Source organism: Tiliqua scincoides, chromosome 1 (assembly GCF_035046505.1).
Source record: "Tiliqua scincoides isolate rTilSci1 chromosome 1, rTilSci1.hap2, whole genome shotgun sequence".
NCBI lineage: Eukaryota > Metazoa > Chordata > Lepidosauria > Squamata > Scincidae > Tiliqua > Tiliqua scincoides.
The window spans coordinates 106651459-106673168 of NC_089821.1; the positions used below are offsets into that span (position 1 = coordinate 106651459).

Sequence of the window (21710 nt, forward strand, 5' to 3'; positions counted from 1 at the left end):
CTGGGCCCCCACACGCATGCAAAGTGACTGGGATATCATTGGCGCTGCTGCTGCTGCTGCTACTGCCCCCTTTCAGGCCTCATCTCCTTCATATTCCTCCCCCTCCCTCATTTTGCTCCTTCCCCACCTCCCTCCCCCCCAGGCTGACTTGCTAGTGCCAGGGGCTGTGGAGGATCTGCTGGCAGACCACCACTGCTGCCTGGCTGCTACAAATGGCGAGTTGAATTTATTACACAGGCCTTCAAAACTGTAGGTCAGACATGTTTTTCCCAAAATTTATGGTGGTTTGATATGAATTTGGGATACTGATTCCCAAAATGGCATCTGTTTTGCCCTATCACGTCTAGTTTCAGAGATACAGCATAGTTTCATTAGTGAATGGTTCAAGCAGCTTCCTAATGAGGAAGCTGCTTGAACCATTCACTAATGAAACTATGCCATATCTGCGAAACTAGACGTGATAGGGCAAAATGGTTGCCATTTTTGGAATCAGCACTCCAGATATACCCAGGAATTGGTGTAACCTTTAAGCAAGCAAAATGTGTGTTGGCCTGATATGAGTAAATGTATTGGTCAGGTTAGCATATTTTTTATTTCAGTCAACACCGTTTCTAGTTCTGTGTGTTATTAATTCTTAGTAAAAAGATAAAGAAATATTTTATTTTATTCCATAATTTATTTTGAGTTATCATTTTTATTAAATATTCATATTATTAAATACCTATTTACAAATAATTTTAAATAATTAAAGCATTTAATTTTAAATTAAATTAAATTTAAAATAATTAAAGCAAATAGACTAACTGTTTAAATACAAGTATCTTTATATTTTCCCCTTCCTCATGGGACAATGTTTGACTTTGTTTGTGTGATTTTTAATGAACTAAAATTTAACCAGAGGAGGGTGTAATATCCCTGTCTCTCTACCACTGCTTCCCCTGGGGGCTGGGGATAAGAATGGGCCCTCGGTTTGGCTGTACTTGTCGTAAGAGGCGACTAAACAGCCACCAGGTAGATGGGACTTGTTAGCCTGGGAAGGCAGCTCATCTGAGAGAAGGAAAACTCTGATCCCAAACCTCCACTGCCTTGTGGCTACATCCAGTTATGGAAAAGGCATCAGGAGTCAACCTCGAGGCAAAATCAGGAGCTGGAGTCCCTGAGGCAGTTCATGGCTGAACACAGTCACGGTCTGGCAACTCCTGCGACGCCACTGGAACCAACCATATTGGCCTCTGCCTTTCCATTGGACCATTTCAGCGACGTGGAGAGGGGGGATTTGCTGCATGGGAAACAGTCCATCCTCCACATCTACTTCACCCAGGCTTCGCACACTGGAGAGGACACTCTGTTCCAGAACCACCATTCAGAGTGCGATACCATAGTCTTCCAAGACTGAAGGATGGCAACAACAATTTCTACCACTGCTCTGAAAAAAATATGAGCCCCTCATGGCTGCATTTCATTAAAAAGTCAAGAGATTTAGGGCCCAGTCCTATCCAACTTTCCAGCATTTATGCAACTGCAGTGCAGCCCCGAGGGTTCTCTTGCCTTGAGGAGGCCTCCATGACTGCCCCCCCACCACAGGATGCAATGCACACACTGTTGGCATGGCTGCATCAGCACTGGAAAGTTGGATAGGATTGATCCTTTAGGCTACAAACTTATATACCCTTACCTGCTACTGCTGAGAAAACATTCATAGGATTCCACTGACAATTATCTCTTGCTCCCACATATCTGTGAAGTTTGACACTGAAAAGAATTTTTTTTTTAAGAATGGTAGTAAAAAAAGTTACTGTCTTTACAGTGGAACCATTATTTCCATTGCAAAGTACACCTAGAATAGGTTAAATGTGCACTGCATGATGCTCATATGTGTAGGCAATTAGTTTAAAACAATTCAGCCAACTCCTTGATTTCATATGGCCAAACAGTACACTCAAAACTTTCCGTTTACTCTGTTCTGATTACTTTTTTTGCAGTTTTTAATATGTGTACATGTGTGCATACATGTGTGTGTTTCATCACAGGCCTGGTCAGAGAACTGTTGATGACCTAGAAATCATATATGAAGAACTTCTGCACATTAAAGCCTTATCTCATCTTTCAACCACAGTAAGTCTTTTGTCTTTAGTATTACCATTCATGCCAAATTAAAAAAACAAAACAAAAAACTGGTGTTGATGTATGGTTCTGTGCGGGTGCAAAAGTGGTGCCTGGCCCAACCCAGTCTCTCCCCTCCCCCCCCCATGTAGCAGCACTTCACCAAATACATGGGTGCCTTCATTCTCAGCCTGTTCAGTTTTGCACAGTGCTTGCAGCTTATACTTGGACCACCAGACACCATCATTGATCAGTGACTGAGGGGACATGCGGCATCCATCATGTTATTGCATTTAAACAAAGCATGTATATAGTTTCCTGGGGTACAGTGCCATAGTACCATTATAGTGCCAGCTGAAAAGAGTAATGTGCTGTTGTAAAAGAGGCCTTTTAAGCTTTGAAGGCTTCTTCCAATTCTGTGTTTCTGTATGGCCCTCTGATCACTCCAGGTTATACTGTTCTAATTGGCTGATTCAACGGCAGGAAAGCTGGGGTCAAGCCTTTGATTCTGTCCTCTGCCATGGTCAGCTGAATGGTTTTGACCAATACAGGCACACATGGCTTAATGACCTTCCACTTAATGACGGACCACAAATAGACAATGGTCAAAGCATAACAAAGAGGCTCTTAATGAGCCATTCAGGTCTCCCGTAGCCTGCAGCAGAGTGTAAGTTTTCACAACAAAGAGGCTCTTAATGCAAAAAAGAGGCAATCTATCTCTGGTAGACTGTGCAGCCAGTTAGTATTTGGCAGGAACTGTCTGTTTACACAACAAAGGCACTGGTTTGGACTGAATGTTCACTTAACAATGTGATTGCATAACAATGGGGATCGGAGAATGCATCCCCATTGTTAAGTGGTGCACACCTATAGTAAGGTGGATGCCAAACTCAGCACAATGCTGCTTGGCCCTTGGTTTTAATTGGTCAGGGCCAAACTCTCAGGTGTTCTGTATACATCCAATATGCATTCTAGCTAAGCTACTCTTGTGCATGTGCAAGTTAATCGGTTAAAATGATGAAGCCATGATACGCACAAAGAAGGCTTTTTCTGATAAGGTGAAAGATCCTCATTCACACAAAGAGTCTTTCTACCAATTCTTATCACACATTTCTAGAATTCTCTACTCCAGTGGTTTCCAAAGTCCTAGAGTAGTGGTTCCCAATTTCTACATGGAGGTAAGAGAACCACTGAGTACCTGTGGAGCTGGCACAGGATGGGAGGACTTGGCAGTGACTGCACTTTCATGATTATGTCGCCATTGATAAAGAAGGGCTTTCTGTCACTTTCCAGGATCATTATGACCTTCTGGAGGGTTCTGGGGGGCTGTGGCCCCCTCTTTGGGCCTCCATGTACTTCAGAACAGCTCCAAAATGAGATTGTGACCAACTTCCAGATTCAAGACGAAAACTGGAAGTGAGTCACAATCTCATTTCAGAGTTGTTCTGAAGAGCACGAAGGCCCACAGAGGAGGCCCCCCCATCCTCCAGAGGGCCATAGCAGTCCCCAGTAAGTAGAAGAAACCCCTTTTTTATTGGTGGTACAATTGCAAACGTGGTGTCATTGCCACCTATGCCCTTTATCCCTTTAAAGTGGAATTTCTATTTGCCATGGGGGGTTGTGACCCCCACGTTGGGAAACACTGCTCTAAAGGTTTAATTTATAAATGCCAAGGGGGTGTGGCTATAATTTGGGCAGCAGTGTTTCCCCCAAGAAGCAACTTGTTTAACCCTTGACGCACATTGCCTAATCCAGGACTTTCCAAACTGGGGTGTCACGACACCCCAGCCTGTGGGCCCTGGCCTCTGCCCCCTTAAGGGGCGGGGGCAGCCTGGAGGCAGGGAGGAGGCAGTGGCACAATCCCCAGGATCGCGCCGCTCAGGGGGCTGCAGGGGCTTGGGAGCACTTACCCAAGCCTCCTGCAGCCTCCCCAGGGTGCGGGGAGCCCAGTGCGACCCTTTGTTAGGGCTCCCCACAGCAGTGAAAGTGGAGCGATCATGCTCTTTCCACTTTCACTTTAGCCTGTGCCTTCCACCCACCCCCGCTACCTCCCCCCTGCCCCTGCAAGAACTTACAGTGGCTGAAACTCTCCTGGAGAGTTTGAAAACCATTGGCCTAATCTGACCTGCCAGTTTCACAATCCAATAAAAATTGGGTCATAACCCACTGGTCCTAGGCCCGCAGTTGGGGAACCTTTGCTCTAGACTATTTATACAACCTTTCTTCTTGTCTTTCAATCCCCAGTAAATGTAGAAACTGCCCTCATCTCTTGCAGAGACCTTCTCAAAATCCACAGAACTTCTGATGCTTGTTCTCTTACATGTAGGACTCTGTTTCTTGACTGTTTTAATTCTCTGTTTCTTCCCCCTTTTTTATTTTTTGCTCATGTGCAAGAAGGATTTCAAATGTTCGTAATTTTTTTTGTTTGTTTGTCTTGCTTCAAGGTAAAGAGGGAACTAGCAGGTTTTCTAGTGTTTGAATCACATCCCAAAGCAGGGACTGTCCGTAAGTAAAATTGATGTTATGACTTTCATGTATTGTACTGGGTAAATTACTTGTTATGTTTACAGAATTTAAAACTTGGGTGCAGAAACCTTGGGAATATGTTGCGCCGGTTGTATTAAAAGGAAACCGGGGCATCTGGTTCAGGTTTTGGCTTTGTGTGAATCACAGTTTTCATTTATTTATTTTTAAACAAAAGCACATATATCTAGCTCTTCTAAAAGGTGAAAAAATGTGTCAGGATATATGGTGTCTTGAAAATTTGTATTTCAGTAATTAACAAATAAATTCTGTTGTTCAGTGTGTCTACTGATGCGCCTTCTTTAACAGCCCAAGCCTATGCAGGTCTACTCAGAAGCAAGTCCTATTGAGTTCAATAGGGCTTACTCCTAGGAAAGTGTGCATAGGATTGGAGCTCAGCAACCTAATCTTATCATGGGCTTATGCTGACAGATCTTGTGATCTGCCAGCATAAACTACACCACTATCTAGTACTTTGGAGCTGTCAGTGCTGCCAGGAGGCTCCATGTATGTACAAGCTCCCAGATACCCCACCAGAGCAGGTAAGGTGGCAGCAGGGGTGGTACAGGGGAGGATCAGTGTGGGGAGCAGGCTGAACCAGGGGTGGGAGGGGAAGGATCTCAGCAACTGTGGCACAGGTTAAGATGCTGTGCCTGTTGTCCCATCCCAACACACACACACACACACACACACACACACAGTATCCTTGCACTTAACATCAGCTAAATAGTTGGTATAGACCCCAGGAGACTCAGCTTCAGACCTGGGATGTCTCATACAGGGTTGCCCCATCTGCCTGGAGCTATTTCTGGATTTTCTTCCCCAATATGATGTAACATTGAAAATTCCCGTAGGCTTTGTTAAAGTCTGCAAGATAGCTTTCAGTCATCACCTGGAGTTTGATCCGCTTCCTGGAGATTCCAGGCCTATCCTGGAGAGTTGTGAACCCTGAATTTACTTCAAAGACAAAAGAGAGGGGGTAAGCAGGATTGCTGCTGGGTAGTTTCAGGGTTCAGAAAAATTCTATTTTGATACAAGCTTAGGAAAAAAGCTCCAATTATGCGTGTGTGTGTTTATGATGTGCTTTGTAAGAGAGGCAGGCCATTAAAATTGGTTGACTTACACAATACTTTTTCTTTCCTGTGCAGTCTTTAATCAGGGAGAAGAAGGAACTTCTTGGTACATTATTCTAAAGGGATCGGTAAACGTAGTCATATATGGCAAGGTATTAGCTTTAAAAATTATAATATTCTTTATTTTTTCAGGTTTAGGAAATGGTATGGTATGGGAGTAGTCGATTTTACATTGTATACATCTCTGTACGTATTTGCATTTAGAAATTCTTATGTGGCTAACTTATGTGGCTAAATTCTTATGTGGCCCTCGCTCCCTCTGCAATCCTCCATTACCCACAACCTGTCAAGGTTTGTGCCCAATCCCTTGGCTGGGAGTTGCTGGAGGATGCCCCTGGGTTTGACACAGTAGGCCTGTATAAAGGTTGGCCCCAGCAGAGGCCTGCTACAGGCGAGAAGTGCTGAGTCACTCAGCAGGTGCTAGTTGATTGCCTGCAGAATGGCTACAGACACAGGTGGAAAGGGGTGGGGCTGATTAGCCCTAGCCTGCCCTGAAACAGGCACCCATTGGCCAGCCTTTGTGTAAAGCCAAGGCAGCCACTGCTGGACTGGTGGGGTTGTTGGATGGATAGCTGCGGAGCACTTGGTTGCTGCGCTCTAAACCTTGTGTCAGAGAGTTCCCTGCATGAGACCAATGCTGAATGCCTGTACTGGACTGCACTGTATCTGATGTAAATACACGTTTGGTGAAGGACCCTGCTGTCTGCTGTGTTACTGTCCTCGAAGCAAGCTTTCCAGCAAGGCTGTTGCACACACTCCCTGGGAACTGTGCCAAGCTGTGAGACCTTGGGCAGTAGGAGTAAGCTGCCTGTGTTTCCCTGTGGAAACAGCCATTGATTAAGTGATTGCCAGCCCAATCCTATCCACACTTTCCTGGGAGTAAGCCCCATTGACTCTAATGGGACTTACTTCTGAGTAGACACGCATAGGCTTGAGCTGTGCATCTCCTAGTATAGGAGACAAATCAGCTTCCTAACCAAACCCTTATCAGCTCCGATATATTTTCATGGTCTATTTTTGTTTTCCGCATCAGCTGCTGGAAAAATTTGATTTCATTAAATTAATAAAGGGTTCAGTCCTATCCAAGAAGAATGGGAGAAATGACTAGTTGGATTGGGGTCTGCAGGGGTGTGTGTGTGTGTGTGTAATGTTGGTCAGACTGGTTGTTCACAAAGTTCATTTAATAAAACAATTCTATTGGTATGCTTACAAAGTTAAAAAAATGAGTCTTCCTGGACCAGACTAAATCTACCTACTCCAGCATCCTGTCTCCAACAGTGATCAGCAGCTGATCATTTATAAAGCATGTATATTGCTGTGTATTAATAATATATTTCAAGATATGCATTTAATTAATGATACGATTAATATAATTATTATTAATATAGTTAATATTTCTGGCCACTTCCTGTTTAATGATGTCACTTCCAGCCCTCAGGAACATGATGGGGAGTCATGGCCAACAGCCACGGGGGTCAAGGGAGCCACTGGCCAGAAAAGTTTGAGTACTACTGGGGTAATGGAACATTATTCCATTGCTCTGGAGTAACCCCCAGCAGCCACCATGGGTCAACTCAGACCTGCTACATCTTGGTTGCTGGTGCAAGTTCAAAGCCCACAGGGGGTTTAGGAGTTGGTGTGTGCTGCCACTGCCAAACCCACTCTCCCCACCACCATCACTATCCCGTTTTGCCCATCCCCACCTCATTCAATCCCCTCCCCATCTCTCTCCAACCCTCTGCACCGGCTTACTTGCACTGATGGGGGTCCTACATCCATCTTCTTGTAGACCTGGCCTCTTGTGGTGGTGGCCAGGCCCCTCACACTGGCCTAGTCACATTTATGACAGTCATAAAGCAGGTTATGCTGGCATAACACATGTTCTACCAGCATAAAGCCCCATTATGATTGGACGGAAAGATGCCTACACAAGCTGACCCTGCTGATACAGTCCAACCAAACAGGTCCCATTGATTTCTTTTCAGTATGACTTAAGGACAAATTGCATGTTAATTATGGCATGCTTTGGCCCCATGCATCTGATTTTCATTCTCTAAATAGCAGCTGCAGAGGAAGATGGTAATCCAGATTGGGACCACTATATGTGTATTGGAAAAGGTTTAACCCTTTGCACCTGCTGTGGTCCCAATCTGGATCTGCCTCCCACAGTTTCTATTTAGGGGGAAAAAAACAAAACACATACAGAGTCCAAGTACATTAAAATGTTTAGTTCTTGTGCACAAGAGACTTTCCTTGGATTGCAGCTCAAGGTGTAAATGACCAAACAAATGTGTTTCCTTTTAAATTCGTTCCATTTGAAACAATAACATCTATCTTGTAGTTACTAAATACACTTAGAGCGCAATCCTAAGGATGTGCTCAACTGGCGCAAGTCCCTTGCATTGGCCTGGGAAGGTTGCAGATGTGCTGTAAAGCAAGTTTGCGTCTTCCTGTGAGTCGGCTGGGCTGATGCAGGGATGCACACTGGCCAATGGAGGTGAGATCCAGCCTCCACACAACTGAGACGTAAGTTTGTGCCGGCCAAGCTCAGCTGGTGTGGGGGTCTGGGGGGTTGTGGGGAGGAGGTGGGGCAGAGGTGTTTTGGGGGGAGGATGGGAGGCTTGTCGACCCATGAGTGGGCAGATAGGGAGTGGGAAACAGGGTCAGGATCCAGCACTTATGCTTGATCCTAGCCCCATTCCCAGGCAGCGCAGAGCAGCTCCAGGCTGCTTCGTTCTGCTCAGACCTGTGCCACCTCTTTAGGTGCAGATCTAAGTAGACCTATTGGGACTGCTGCGGGTGTCCCTGTGATAAGGGGAATTTTTTTCCTTTGCCTTGAGCTGAGCTTCAGCCAGCCTGAAACTTGCACAGGATACAGCGCAGGCTCACCAGCCTGCCTGTTCCAGAGCAAGTTAGGATTGCGCTGTTATATATTTATAGTAGATTGTAAGCCTCTCTGACTATATATTTTAAAAGATGGGACACAGTAAATTTAAATAAAATAAATCAAATATTTTCATTTGGTGTTAATAAAAAGTTAGATCCCATGAACTCCTCAATCGCTGAAAGCTATATTATAATAAATACGATCTGAGATAGCACTGCAACATACGAATGAAGCAGAATACATATTCGAGGCTGATAGTTGCTGAAGAAAGTCTGTTATTCAACAAACTTGGTTTTTGAAAAAGCGCTGACTTAAAAAAACAAAAACAAACAGCAACTTGGCACCATATGTGGAGCCAGAGGTCTGTCTGTGCATCAAATTTCAGAGCACAAACCTCATTCTTTCTTTGCCCTTCCTTTTCTGTAGTATTAATAATAACCAGCTGCCTTGTATTGTTTTGTAGCCATTATCTTGGTGGTTGATTTCCTGCCAGATGAGTGTGTTGTTGTATTTGACTTGGAAATCCAGTGTTTGCACATGGAGACTCGGTGGTACAAACTCTAAATGATGGGGTCTCTGCATAAATGTTTTGTTATTTTTTTTAGGGGGTGGTATGTACCCTACATGAAGGCGATGATTTTGGCAAGTTAGCATTAGTGAACGATGCTCCAAGAGCAGCATCCATTGTGCTACGAGAAGACAACTGCCACTTCTTGAGAGTTGACAAGGAAGATTTTAACAGGATACTCCGGGTAAATAATTGTTGAATAAAGATGGGCCCAGTCCATTTGTCCTCCTTCTGAGCTTACCCTCAAATAACTGCATCTACATTGCTTTTAAAAATTATCTTTCAGGATGTTGAAGCAAACACTGTCCGACTTAAGGAACATGACCAAGATGTCTTGGTCCTTGAGAAGATTCCAGCAGGAAGCAGGGCTTCTAACCAAGGAAACTCACAGCCTCCTCAGCACAAGTATGTTTTCATTCCAGTGTCAATCCTATATGATTCTTTCAAATGGCATTATTTAACAAGCAGCATCTAGCTGTCTAAGAATGCCATTTTTAAAAGAAATTATCCACTAATCACATACTCTACAATGACCAAAATATCAGCTTCCAACCCCTTTGTATGAAATCTTTAAGCTTGCCGTAATAAATTCTATGCAGTTCTCACTCTAGATATTTCCTATGTACAAAAGCATTAGGAAAACTCCACAAACCATAAGGAGTATTATTAAGCAGGAGAAGAACTTTAACAACCACACTTTTTATTACAAATAACATATATTTTAATTTTTGGATTTTCAATTATCATAATGCATATCTACCCATTATTCACCCTGCATCAAATTGTTTAGTCCGATTCCCAAAGACTGTGAAGGATTTAGGATGTAGAGGCTGTACTCATGTTCATTTGAGAACAATTCTAAATTCTGCCTTTTAAAAACAAGAAACAAACAATGCATTTAATAAGTTACTAAGGAAAATATCCAAAGAAAAACCATAATTCAGATAGACAAAGCTATTGGGATAGAATTATGCTAGAATTATTCCATTCTTAGTAGAATACAGTTTTTAGGAGCGCTTTAAAATGCTACATTACTAATCTTATTTTTTACCTATTTCAAACTGAGCAGCACTGTCCCTCAACAAACCTTTACTGATTCACTTGATTTGCAGTCAACCTGCTCTCCATCATGGTGATCTCCTAAAGGGCTTGAAAGGAGTCAGAAGGGATTGAAGCCCTACCTGCCTCTCTTTGAGGAACATTCTCCCTCTGGAAGAAACAATCTAGCCATTATGGCTAAACTTTGCCAGCCTGTGTCTTGATTCCTAACAGGCTAATGGTCAGCCCAGTCCTATCCCTGGCAGCGCTGCCAGGCACACTAGCGCCAAAATGGTGACTGCTATATCCAGCGGACCCACTGAGGCCACAGAGGTCTCCTTGGGGTAAGAGGACCTTTGTCCCCTTCCCCTGAGGAAAGCCCCAGGCCCCACAATGGGACTTCTCAAGTCTGCACTGGCTATTTTACTGGCACAGATGAGAGCACCTCCATGCTGGGCTTTTCAGCCGAACACGAAGGATAGGATCCAGTGGAGCAGTGCTGGTCCTACCTTCCTCCTGGGCTGGTTTTCCCCCCATCCTGCAAACCCACACCACCGCTCAGCAGGTGAACTTACTGCCACCAGCACCGTCGAATTATCAGTGCGGTGCTGAGGCCCCTTCTCTCTAGATGTCGTGGCCATGCCTTTCAGCACCTTTGTGACACCCAACGACAGCAGTGGAGCTCGGCACAGGATTGGGCCCTAACCCATTACACTTATAGAACAATCCTGTGCATGTCTACTCAAAAGTAAGCCCCACTGAGTTTAGTGGGATATGCTCTCAGTTAAATGCACACAGGTAGAGGTGTTTTGTTTCCAGTGAGATTTATACCCTAAGTCTTACTGAACACAATGGACTTACTTCTGAGTAAGGTAAATAATACCATTTTCAAACATCTCTATGTATAGGATGGCAGCCCTACAGTCACAATTAGCCAGGTCTAACTTGTGCTGATTGTTTTCTGCTTCTTGACTGTGCGCTGCTAATTGTTGCTGCTGCTTAAGCTCCATCTTCTCCTTTAATTCCTTTAACTGACTCCCTGCCTTGCTGTTCCTTTTCTAGTTTCCAGACCCTGACCATGCAGCATGTATCTATACTGGTGTGGCACCATTCTATTCTAGTGTCTTAGCTTTTATCCTGCCCAGTTTTTCCAGCCGTTCTAGTTAATGTCAGATGGACTGTTATCCCTGGTTCCATCTTCCAGCAGGTCCTCTGACAATTATCTTTGTTTTGTCCTCTTCTGGTTAACCTGACCAGATTCCATGGCCACATTATGTGAGAAATCCTCCCTGCACCTGAGCCTGGAAAACCTGTCACCGTGGGAACATACACAGAGTAAAAGAGTATTTTGCCATTGCTCTTCATACATACAGCCTAGTCCGAGAGAGACTTCACGGAGCTGGTTGAGAATCAGAAAGACTTTACTGAGCTTGTTGGTCAGACAAGTACACACCCCCATGCTGGCTGATCTTGTATATCTTCTCAGCCAATGGAAACCCAACTTTGTTGTGCAATGATAACAATGTTGTTTCTCATGCTATAAAGATGTGAGGGCTGTATTATATTGTCAGACCATTGGCTGTTTAGCTGAGGGAAAACTATCTTGACCACCAGCAGCTCTTCAAGGTCCCAGCCAGGAGTCTTGTTTGGTCTTGCTGTTTCAGATCCATTCCTCAAAGTTGACAAGGATTGAACTTATTGCCTTCTACATTCAAAGTGTGTACTCTATTTCTGAACAATGTTCTGTATCTGAACTATGCTTCCTGTGCTGTGAGGTATGGCACTGCTAAAAATCTTAAATGATCAGATTCAGATTTCTGCACAGCCACCATAACTTCAGCGATAGCATATACTTTAAACCTTTTATATATTATCCTTCTTGATCTTCAGTTTTCATCCTTCTTTGAGGGCTCTTATGTAAATTTTGTTTGTGTGTGTATGTGTGCGTGTGAATTTGTTATTACATTTATCTATTTTGGAGATTATTTTAATGTAGTGTTTTATCAGCCATCTGTTCCCACATTTTAGTGATACGTTTTTATACACAGAGAATTTAAGAAACGATTTCTGACATTTTTCAATTTCCCCCAAACACATTTAGTCTTTCAGCATAACTTATGATTTTGTTATCAGAGTCAGCCAAATGATGTGCTGTAAGTAATTTATTCCTAGCACCAAATTTTCTAGAATGGAAATTATCCTGAGTCAATGGAACTATTTCCATTTAAACTCATTTTAGACCACTTTGCATTTGCAGCTAGTTCAATGTATTCAGTTTCTCAAAGCATTCAGTTAATTCTCTTTTCTTAAAATTTTTTTTACTGAACTACTGCACTGAAACAACTGTTCCACTTGTTTTTGGCAGCCAACACATTTTCCAAAGTCTTGGCATACTTTGGCAATACCTTTGCATTGTTTTGATGCTGCATTGTTTTTCAGACCCCTTTCCCTTCCTCTTTTTTGTTCCCAATGCCATAGGAGTCTTATTTCCTCACGTTGGCACTAGCTGTGGCAGCCCACGTGATTTTTATCAAGGTGAATATTTTTCCAATAATTTGTTGGGCTTGCCAAATGTGCATTTATATGACACAGGGCGCAATCCTAACTGGCACTTATGCCAGCTTAGGAGCCCCGGGAGGGTCGCAAACGTGCCTTAAAGCATGTTTGCCCCTTTGTGGGAGGAAACTGCATCAGTGCATCTAGATGCGCCAATGCACGGAGGCCAGCAGAAGCCTCCACTTTGGCTTCCTCCCCGCCGCTTGTGCCAGCGCACCCATGCTGACACAAGTGGCAAATGTAGCTGTGGGGGGTGGGGCGGAGGTGGGAGGGGGTGTTTCTGGGCAGGGTGAGAGCAGGTGATGGGCAGCCCCGGGGGCGGGGCATGCAGGGAGCCAGGGCAGGGCTGGGACCCGGCGGTTATTGCGGATCCCAGCCGCCATCCCTGGGGAGAATGGAGCGGCTTCAAGCCGCTCTACTCTCCTCAGACTTGCGCCACCTCCAGAGGTCAGCTGTGGCTCCAGAGGTGGCGCAGGTCCGAGGAGACCCATTGGGGCGTGCAGCCCTTACCCAAGGGTAAGGGAAAGAGCGGCCCCTTGCCTCTGGCTGAGCCACTACAGCCAACGAACCTGCATTGGTTCCAACCTCCTGGCTTGCCTGCTCCAGCGCAGGTTTGGATTGTGCCCTAACTGTAATGGCTTCCTGATACTTATATTGGTTCTACACCACTTTATGTATAAAACATATCCCACTTTTCTGTAGGAAAACATATTCAAGGTGGCTTACTCTGTTTAAAAACAACTGAGATAATATATATATAATACAATAGTCATATAGTCTGATTTGTTGTAAACCTACCTGTCGGCCCCTGCTAGATCTGAAGGGCCAGATAGAATTTGTTTAAAGATAAATAATTAGTCTAAAAAAAGAATAGCAGACTGAAAAAAATTAAAATAAAAAAGCAGTCAAATAAAAAAGCACCACAGCAGAATGAAAAAGCACATGAAAAAGATCTTATTAAAGCTCACGGGAATAGGACTGTTTTCCAGGACCAACTAAAGACTATAATGACTTTTTGGGAATTATAAATTCATTACGTGCTGAGAATTCTAACCCTCTCCTTGCAGAACTACATTTCCTAGGTTCTCTGAGGAGCAAGGATGATTCTTAAACCTATATAATTATGTTATTATGACATAAAATCAGTATTAGAGAAGGAATATTGAATAGTTTTAGCCCAGAACACAGTCCTGGAATATATGTACTGTACTATTAAAAACAAAGGGGCATTCTAAAAACACCTATTACTCACCAGTAAGGGAACTTCCACACATCTGGGATCAGAGTTTTCTCTGCATTAAACATGACACCCAGAAAGTCTTCCCTCTAGCTTTCCTCATTTTTAGAAAGTGACATGCTAGGAAAGAATTCCATTAGGGAATACATGGCCTGAGATGCAGTTTGTGTCCTTCCGTGTTCACCAACCCTGCTCGTCTCTGCAGCTATGAGCACAGCCCTATTTCAAAGAGATTTTATTTGAGAAGCTAACTGAAGATCTGCCTGCCAAAGTTCTCCTAATGGACAACTGCATCTTCTCTTAACTGACTGATCTCGCGAAGAATATTGCTCCCAACTAGTCTTCCGGCACTGCAGACCACTTCCACTGGTTCATTTCACTTTCATATTCAAAGTATAGCAAACTGAAGTCTTTCTCTCCTTCACTCCCCAAGATTAGTGTCTCTGCAAATCTGTGCACTTGGCTTAACAAGGGTGTGCGTACTTGGGACATCAATGCACTCTTCCTAAAGGGTTAGCAAGTAAAAGCACTGTGTGATGGCCAGCACTCAAAGTGAGGAGGAGCTCCCAGGAGCTCAGTTCCACCACTTACTTCTCAGCAGGAGTTTTTGGGGGGTGAAGTTTCAGATTTTTTCTCCTCTGCTTGAGTGCAGTAAAATGATGCAAAGTTGTAAGAAGCAAGTGATACATTAAAAGAAATCCATTGACTAGGAATCGAAATAGGGGAGCTCAACAGAAGATTCTGTTATTTCAGTGCCCAGGAACTGTGGTCATTATGTTAAAATCTCTCAACATGTGATATTAGTCAATAGTCTATTTTACTTGTTTCAGCAACAGGCCATCACAAAGTGCTGCTCTATGTAAAGCTCAAAAACAGAAGGAAAAAATGCAGATATAAAAACTGTATATAACTGCAGAAAAAAACATGTGGAAATAACCACAAGAAAACATAATAGAACACCTCAAGACAATTTACCTTCAGCTATAAGGAACAGCAGTATCCAGTCCCAAAGGTTTCTGGTCATTTTGTCTGCAGGGTCATTTTATCTGTAAGATAGCAAATAGCTTTGTTACTATTGATTCTGGAATTTTCTAATAGCTTTGCTTATTTGCTGGTGTCCATCACAAGTGGGCCACACTGGAAATTTCTTTGCCCTGATATGTACCCTGTTTTTCCTATTCCTCTTCCCAACCCACAGCCCAGTCCTGAGCTCCTGTGGCACATGGCTTCAGTGGCACCAAAAACGGCTACCGCCACATCCTGCACACCTCGGGTAGCCACGGGTGGCACGTCAGGAGAAGGGGACTTTTGTCCGCTTCCCCCCGGTAAGGAAAGTGGTCCCTCAAAGGGGCTACTCAATTCACTGCCGACCAAAAGGTCAGCAGTGAGGGAAGAGTGTTCGCAAACGGAAGTGAGCCCCACACAAACGCTCAGGATTCGGTGGAGCAGAGCTCCACCAGTCCTGCCCCACTCGCTCCCCCTGACATGCCTTCCCGGCCCTCTCCCTGCCCTCCACCCCCTCCCTCCTCCCTGGAACACCTCCCCCCACCCCCGCTTTCCTCTCTGCGGCTTGGCAGTCCATGCAACCACCAAGTGGCAGAGACCAGGCACCCGCCCGGCGCTAGCCCAGCGCCGGCCAGCGCTAGGCTAGCACAGGCACTGACCCAGCATTAGGCCTCGCAAATGTGCCTTATGGCACATTTGCGACATTGTACACCAGCGTTAAGCCAGTGCATCCAGCCCAGGATTGGGCTCTCAGATCTCTCTTGTAATACCTAAACTTGGATTCCTTTCTGTGTTGATCCCTGGTTATCTTTAGCCTATTTTGGAATTAAAGGTAATAAAACCATCAGGTGTTAAAATAGTTAAGGTCATTCAGGTCATGCTAAAATCAAACCATAAAAATATACTAGATAACATTTACCCAGCTTATGCTCAGTACAGACTTTACATCTTATTCATATACTACAGGGTGACCCAAAAAAAAAAACAGAACCCTTAAAAATGTTATTAAATCCTACAAAGGTCCAGTAAATTTCAAGAAACTTACTGGATTCAAACTTCAATCTGTGTACAATTATTCCCCAGAGTTTCAGTTATCTTGGTCGCTTTGCATAAAAGTCATGTTCTTTCCAAAGAAAAATTAAAATTAACAGTTTTATTCAAAGATTTGTGGGTTCTGTTTTTTTTGGGGGTCACCCTGTATATGCTACTGTTGCTTTAAAGCCTAAGGAGAATGTTGTAACTGTGTCTTCATACACTTGGAAGTCCTCTTCTCCAGCTCCATGCAATTGAACATAAACTTGAAAGTCTGATTCTGAGTCTTGCAGAGCTGAAAGCACTGTTCCCACCTCTCCTGGTTTTCCTAAATGTTTCCCACTGGGGTGGCATCAGGGGGCCCACTGGGCCAGGCATCATGTCCAGCACTGGGCCCTGAACTCAGTAGTTGCAGTAGTAGCAGCCAATATGCTATAAGGAGACTCCATGGGGGCCCCAATGCAAGGTTTTGCCCCAGCCATTTGGTACAGTTCTTAAAGGAGGATAATCTGTGTAGTTTTATTGGCTTTACTTTGGTTTCATTTTCTAAAATGCAGTGGGAGCTTCTAGTGTAGCTGACAGGAATGCTAGTAGGCCCATTTCTGAAACTATGTAATAGTTCATTAAGTAAGTGAGCAACAGTGAATACTATTAACTATTAGCATTGAATACTATTAGCAGTGAATAACATTAACAACAGGCCTCAACCAAGCTCATACTCTGCTGAGTTCCCTCCCAGTTTCTAGCCCAAGTCTCTGTGGTCCAGTTTAGAAGTAGACCTTCTTAAAGCAACATAAACTCCAATGTATTTTGTTACAGTTCTATCCACACCATCCTTCTTTCAGCAAGCTCCAAGTGGTATTTTACGTAATCATTTCCCTTTTCCTTACTCAGGTATATTGTGATGTCAGGAACACCAGAGAAAATTTTGGAACACTTCCTAGAAACGATGCGCCTTGAATCAACATTAAGCGAAGGAACGGCGGGTAGACTGATTTAATAAAAGCCTATTCATAATGGTAGATTAATATGGAGAGTAAGAGCTGCAGTCCTTTTCTCCAGACCACTTAAATTCAATTTCACGGGGATCCAGGCAGTCTAATTCTGTGTAGCATTTTCAGACAGAGCATAAATACACAGCCAGCATTGTGGCAACAATTATTTTCAGACAGAAATTATTTTCAGGATTTTCAGACAGATCATAAATACACAGTCAGTATTGGCAACTGGCAACAATTGGCATCACTGGCCAAGGGTCCTCAGAAGGACCCACTACTAATCCCTGAGACCACTTATGTGCTCAGGGTCTTTGAGTGGTGGTGACAAAGCTACTCTCTAAGAGTCAACTTCAGATAGGGGTTTAGCCATGTTCAGCTGTTTGCCAAGTCCACTGAAACCTGAAGCCAGGCCCTAATAATGGGTACACTCACATGAAGTAGCTGTGTCCCCTTCCAAAACTGCTTTGTTTCAGTGAGCTAGAACCTGGATGCAGAAGGTGCCCAATAACAATTTATAATTTCTGTTTGGCTTTTATTAAAAACAACATTTTTCAAACAACACTGTTGTTATCCAAAATATCTTGGGGCAGTTTTCCATTTGTCAGCGTATGGCTTACTGCTTCAACCACAAGGTTTTTCCTGTTGTGGGGGCATACCAACATCTGCAATCACTCATTTATTTTGTTTGTTCTTTTTACTTTTGCATTCCCTTAAATAATAAAAAAGAAACCTCTAAAACTATTTGTTGTTCATAGTAGCAAAACAAAACAGTGCCCTGGCTAAAATTCATTGGGTTTTGTACACTTTTTCCTGTGAGATAATTTCACATATTTGGGAGCATGGAGGACCATAGAATCTTTATCTGACCCTGCTGATTTCCCTGAGAATAACCAAGGTTAAATTATTTCACGGTTTAAGACTGCAACCTTAGATTTGCCAGAATGGTTATAAATAATATGTGAAATTTAGCCCTCAATACTATGCTCCCTCATTTGCCCAGGTCCAAGACTCTCATATCTAGGAATATTTATTTATTTAATCGATTTCTATACCAACTTTCCCTAGGCTACAAGAATATAAGAGGCTGTTTTATACCACGCCAGACCATTGATCCACCTAGCTCAGTATTGTCATCACTGACTGGCAGCAGCTCTCCAGGCTACTCAGACAGGAATTTTTCTGTGGTTTGAATCTGAGACCTCCTGCGAGCAAGGCAGATTTTCTTTCACTGAGTTATGGTCCTTCTCTGTTTACAATCTTCCTTTCAACAACACAGAGCCATTCCTTCTCATTTGGTCATCCTCTCATTTGGTCATTTGGCACCTTGTCATTCTCCTTGCAATTTTCTTTCTTCTTCCCCTCTTTTTTCCCCTCATGCTTCTGTCTCCTCCAGCCATCCTCCTCTTAAGTATCTGCTTTTCAGTCTATTCCTTTCCTTCAGCTCCCTTATCATCTGGTTCTTGTAGTTGCTGTTCCCTCAGCATCTCAGTTACCTAAGTACTGACACCTTCAGCCTGAGCTGTTGGGATATTGGCAACCATTCCATGACATCATAGCAAATTGGTCAATTGAGAGATCTTTCAGAATATTGTGTTCTGTATTGTTTTCCCTCTTTGCTGAGAAGTACCTTATTTTTACAAAAAAAAATGCTCAGTATTTTTTTTAAATCTCAGAGATATTTTATTGAACCTCCTTGATGTTAATTTTGATAAATATCATGAATTATATTCCCCAGTTGCAGAAAGGGAAACTACTCCCAAGTTTGGATAAACCAAATACTTCTTTTAAATTCATATTCGAACCAAAACACTTCTGATATGAAGCTTGGGGGAAATTCATTGACAGATAACAATATTCTGAAACAGGTTAAGGAGGAGAAGAATTGGGAAGTTCCAATATGGTAAAATCAAAAATTTGAAGTTATTTTGTATTTCTGCATGTATAAAACAGCTTGTGGTTTTAGGTTCCAAGTCAAAACATTTAATCAATTGGAAAATATAATAGGCCAAAGTTCTTTGTGCTATTTGGGAAGTGAACAAGGTCTTTCACTGAGGTAGACAGTTATCTCAGAATAACATGCTGGAATAATTTTCTCTTCCTTTTGGCTTTCTTTTCACAGATCCTGGCATACACGATTTTGTTATGATGCAGTGTGTGTTCATGCCAAATAATCAGCTTTGCCCAGCTTTAATGGCTCAATATCCTTTTTGAAATGAAAAAACTTTTCAACCTTTTCAAGATTTACCTCATCAGAAGTGAATGCTGCCAGTTCTTCAAAGGCAATTAAAGTTGATCAGATCATTGCAATTGATCCAAGTATTCAACTTTGACAAGAGGCACTACGAGACAGTGTCCAGCCATCAGAACTAGCAGCTGCCTCATTTCTATCCGAGAATAATTTTAGCATGACCAGGTCACCATTATGCCTCACTTCGTGAAAACTTTCATTGTGTCTTTCATTGCCCTTATATGATTCCTATTCGTATATACATACTTCCTTTTTCCAGAACTGAACACCTTGCTTTTATTCTTTACTCAATGCAGTAGCAACCATTTGAACAATTGCAGTCATTCTGCACACATGTATGCAACGTATACATTAGATTCAGTGTGCCAAAGTGCTTAACCAGAAAGGGAAGGAAGGGAAATACGGATAGAGGTGGAGTTGTGAGGAGACCAAGCTTCAGGTATATGAAGCTTTTGGGATTTGCTTTTCCTTAAAAAGAAATTAGTAGATTAAGGGCCTGATCCAGCGCCGGTGCACAGTGTTGCAAAAGTGCCGTAAGGTACACCTGTGCCAGTCCAGCACTGGAGCTGGCTCATCATGAGCCCATGCTGAGCCAGCGCCAGGGGGTAGATGGGGGATCGCTGCCCGGAGCTCCAAGTGAGTGCCAGGTGGCAGAGTGGTAAGTTTGGGCGAGGGAAGGTGTGGCTGGGGAGGGAATGGAGCAGAGATGGCGGCAGACCCTGCTACCATATTCTAACCCCCCTCCCAGCCCAGGAAACCCAACAGGGAACTTCTTGAATCTGCTTCTGCTCAATAGCGGGCTCAGATCTGAGGAGACCCATCAGGGCCATTTGGGGATTACATGGGGTAAGGGAGTGTAAGCTGCCTTACCCAGAGTAGCCTCAGCACTGCTTCCCAGCCCCATAGGATGCAGTGGTAGACATTTCAGTGCCGCTGCAGCCCTGGGCACTGGGAAGCCTGAATTGGGCTGTAAATTAACAGAGCATGTAACCAAATGTGTGCAAATGTGCAATGGGGTAAATTTGAAGAGTTTTTCTCAAGGAGCTGTGCAACAATGGCTGGGAAGAAGATCAGCTTCAAGGACAAAGGCAGGTTAATAGAGAGGTGCAGCCCTGAAAAGTGAAATGTGAAAAGATAAGTAGTCAGATGTTTCTTAAAGCAAGGAGGCCATTCAAATCACTCTAGGAAGGGGTTACAGAGTTGCACTGCTGTGGCGCCAACACCAAAAAGGCCCAGTCCTTTTTGCAAGTTGAATCTCAGTTAGAAGGGCCTCTGGAATATGAAGTTAAAAGAGTGGAAGAAGCAAATCTCAGGTATATTTATTCACTTCCTTTATAGTCCTATACCCTTACAATATGTGGTATGAAACTGAGCCCTTTCTTTTCATTAACCACCATTAATGGAACAGCCATGTAACTGTAGCAATTGGCAGGTGACTGCAAGCTATTTTGAGCCATTTTTGCCCTTGCACATCCTGCCTCACTTGTTTCTTTCTCCTCCATGTCACCATGTGTGTTTCTCTCCCCCACTGGTAAGTTACACCTCATTTAATTCAGTGCTTCTCAAACTCTCCAGGAGTCTGAGAACCTAGGGTAAGTGCTTACGAGGGCAGGGCTGGGATGGGGGAGGATGTCCTGACAGCACCACAGCTATCAGTGCCGCGGGCACCCAGGCACATTTATACATACCTGGGAAGCTGTGCAGTCCCCTGGAGCATCCTGGAGGCTCCCAGCCCCCTCCATGAGCCTCCTCTCCACTGCTTTGGGCTCTGATTTGCAGTCGGAGCCCACTTCCGGGAGCTGCGAGCCTCCAGGATCCTCCAGAGGACTGCACAGCCCCCCCCCCCCCAGGTATGTATAAATATGCCTAGGTGCCCGCAGCACTGCAATTGCTGCAGTGCTATCGGGACACTCATTTATGGGTCACTCCCCTTAAATGACCCATTCCCATCCATTTCAGTTCCAATGGTGGGTTGTGACTCACCACTTTGTGATCCACTGATTTAATTAAAACAGAGAGCTCTTTTTTGGGGGGGAGAAGGGAGTGAGCCCACCTATTATCAAATGTACGGAGTACAGAATCACCCTGTAATAATCACCCTTATTATCAGCATACAGAATCACCCTGGAAACCAGATCAGGATGAGTTCTATTGTGCTGCCACACATAGGGAAAAGGAAATAAAATCTATTATCAGTGTTAACAAAACAAGCAAAGTTAGAACTAGCAAAATGCAGTCTTTGTATGTTGCATGGCAATAGCACTTTTTCCCACCAAAGCTATGATAAGCTAAATGTTCAATGCTGAAAGTACGGGTATCACATTGTGCAGCATGGAATCCATTGCACAGATGTGAGCGTTATCTTAGTTTTTTTGCCCTTTT

General features: G+C 43.6%; 1 protein-coding gene across 1 annotated transcript in view; it reads left to right on the plus strand.

Moving 5' to 3' along the window:
• RAPGEF4 (Rap guanine nucleotide exchange factor 4) overlaps positions 1-21710 on the plus strand; it is a 184188-nt gene that overhangs the window by 129094 nt on the left and 33384 nt on the right. The window contains exons 11-17 of the mRNA XM_066634746.1: positions 2031-2115; positions 4548-4608; positions 5775-5851; positions 9252-9398; positions 9501-9619; positions 16977-17068; positions 19200-19278. Of these exons, the coding sequence (XP_066490843.1) occupies positions 2031-2115; positions 4548-4608; positions 5775-5851; positions 9252-9398; positions 9501-9619; positions 16977-17068; positions 19200-19278 (660 nt within the window). The remainder of the gene's footprint in view (positions 1-2030; positions 2116-4547; positions 4609-5774; positions 5852-9251; positions 9399-9500; positions 9620-16976; positions 17069-19199; positions 19279-21710) is intronic.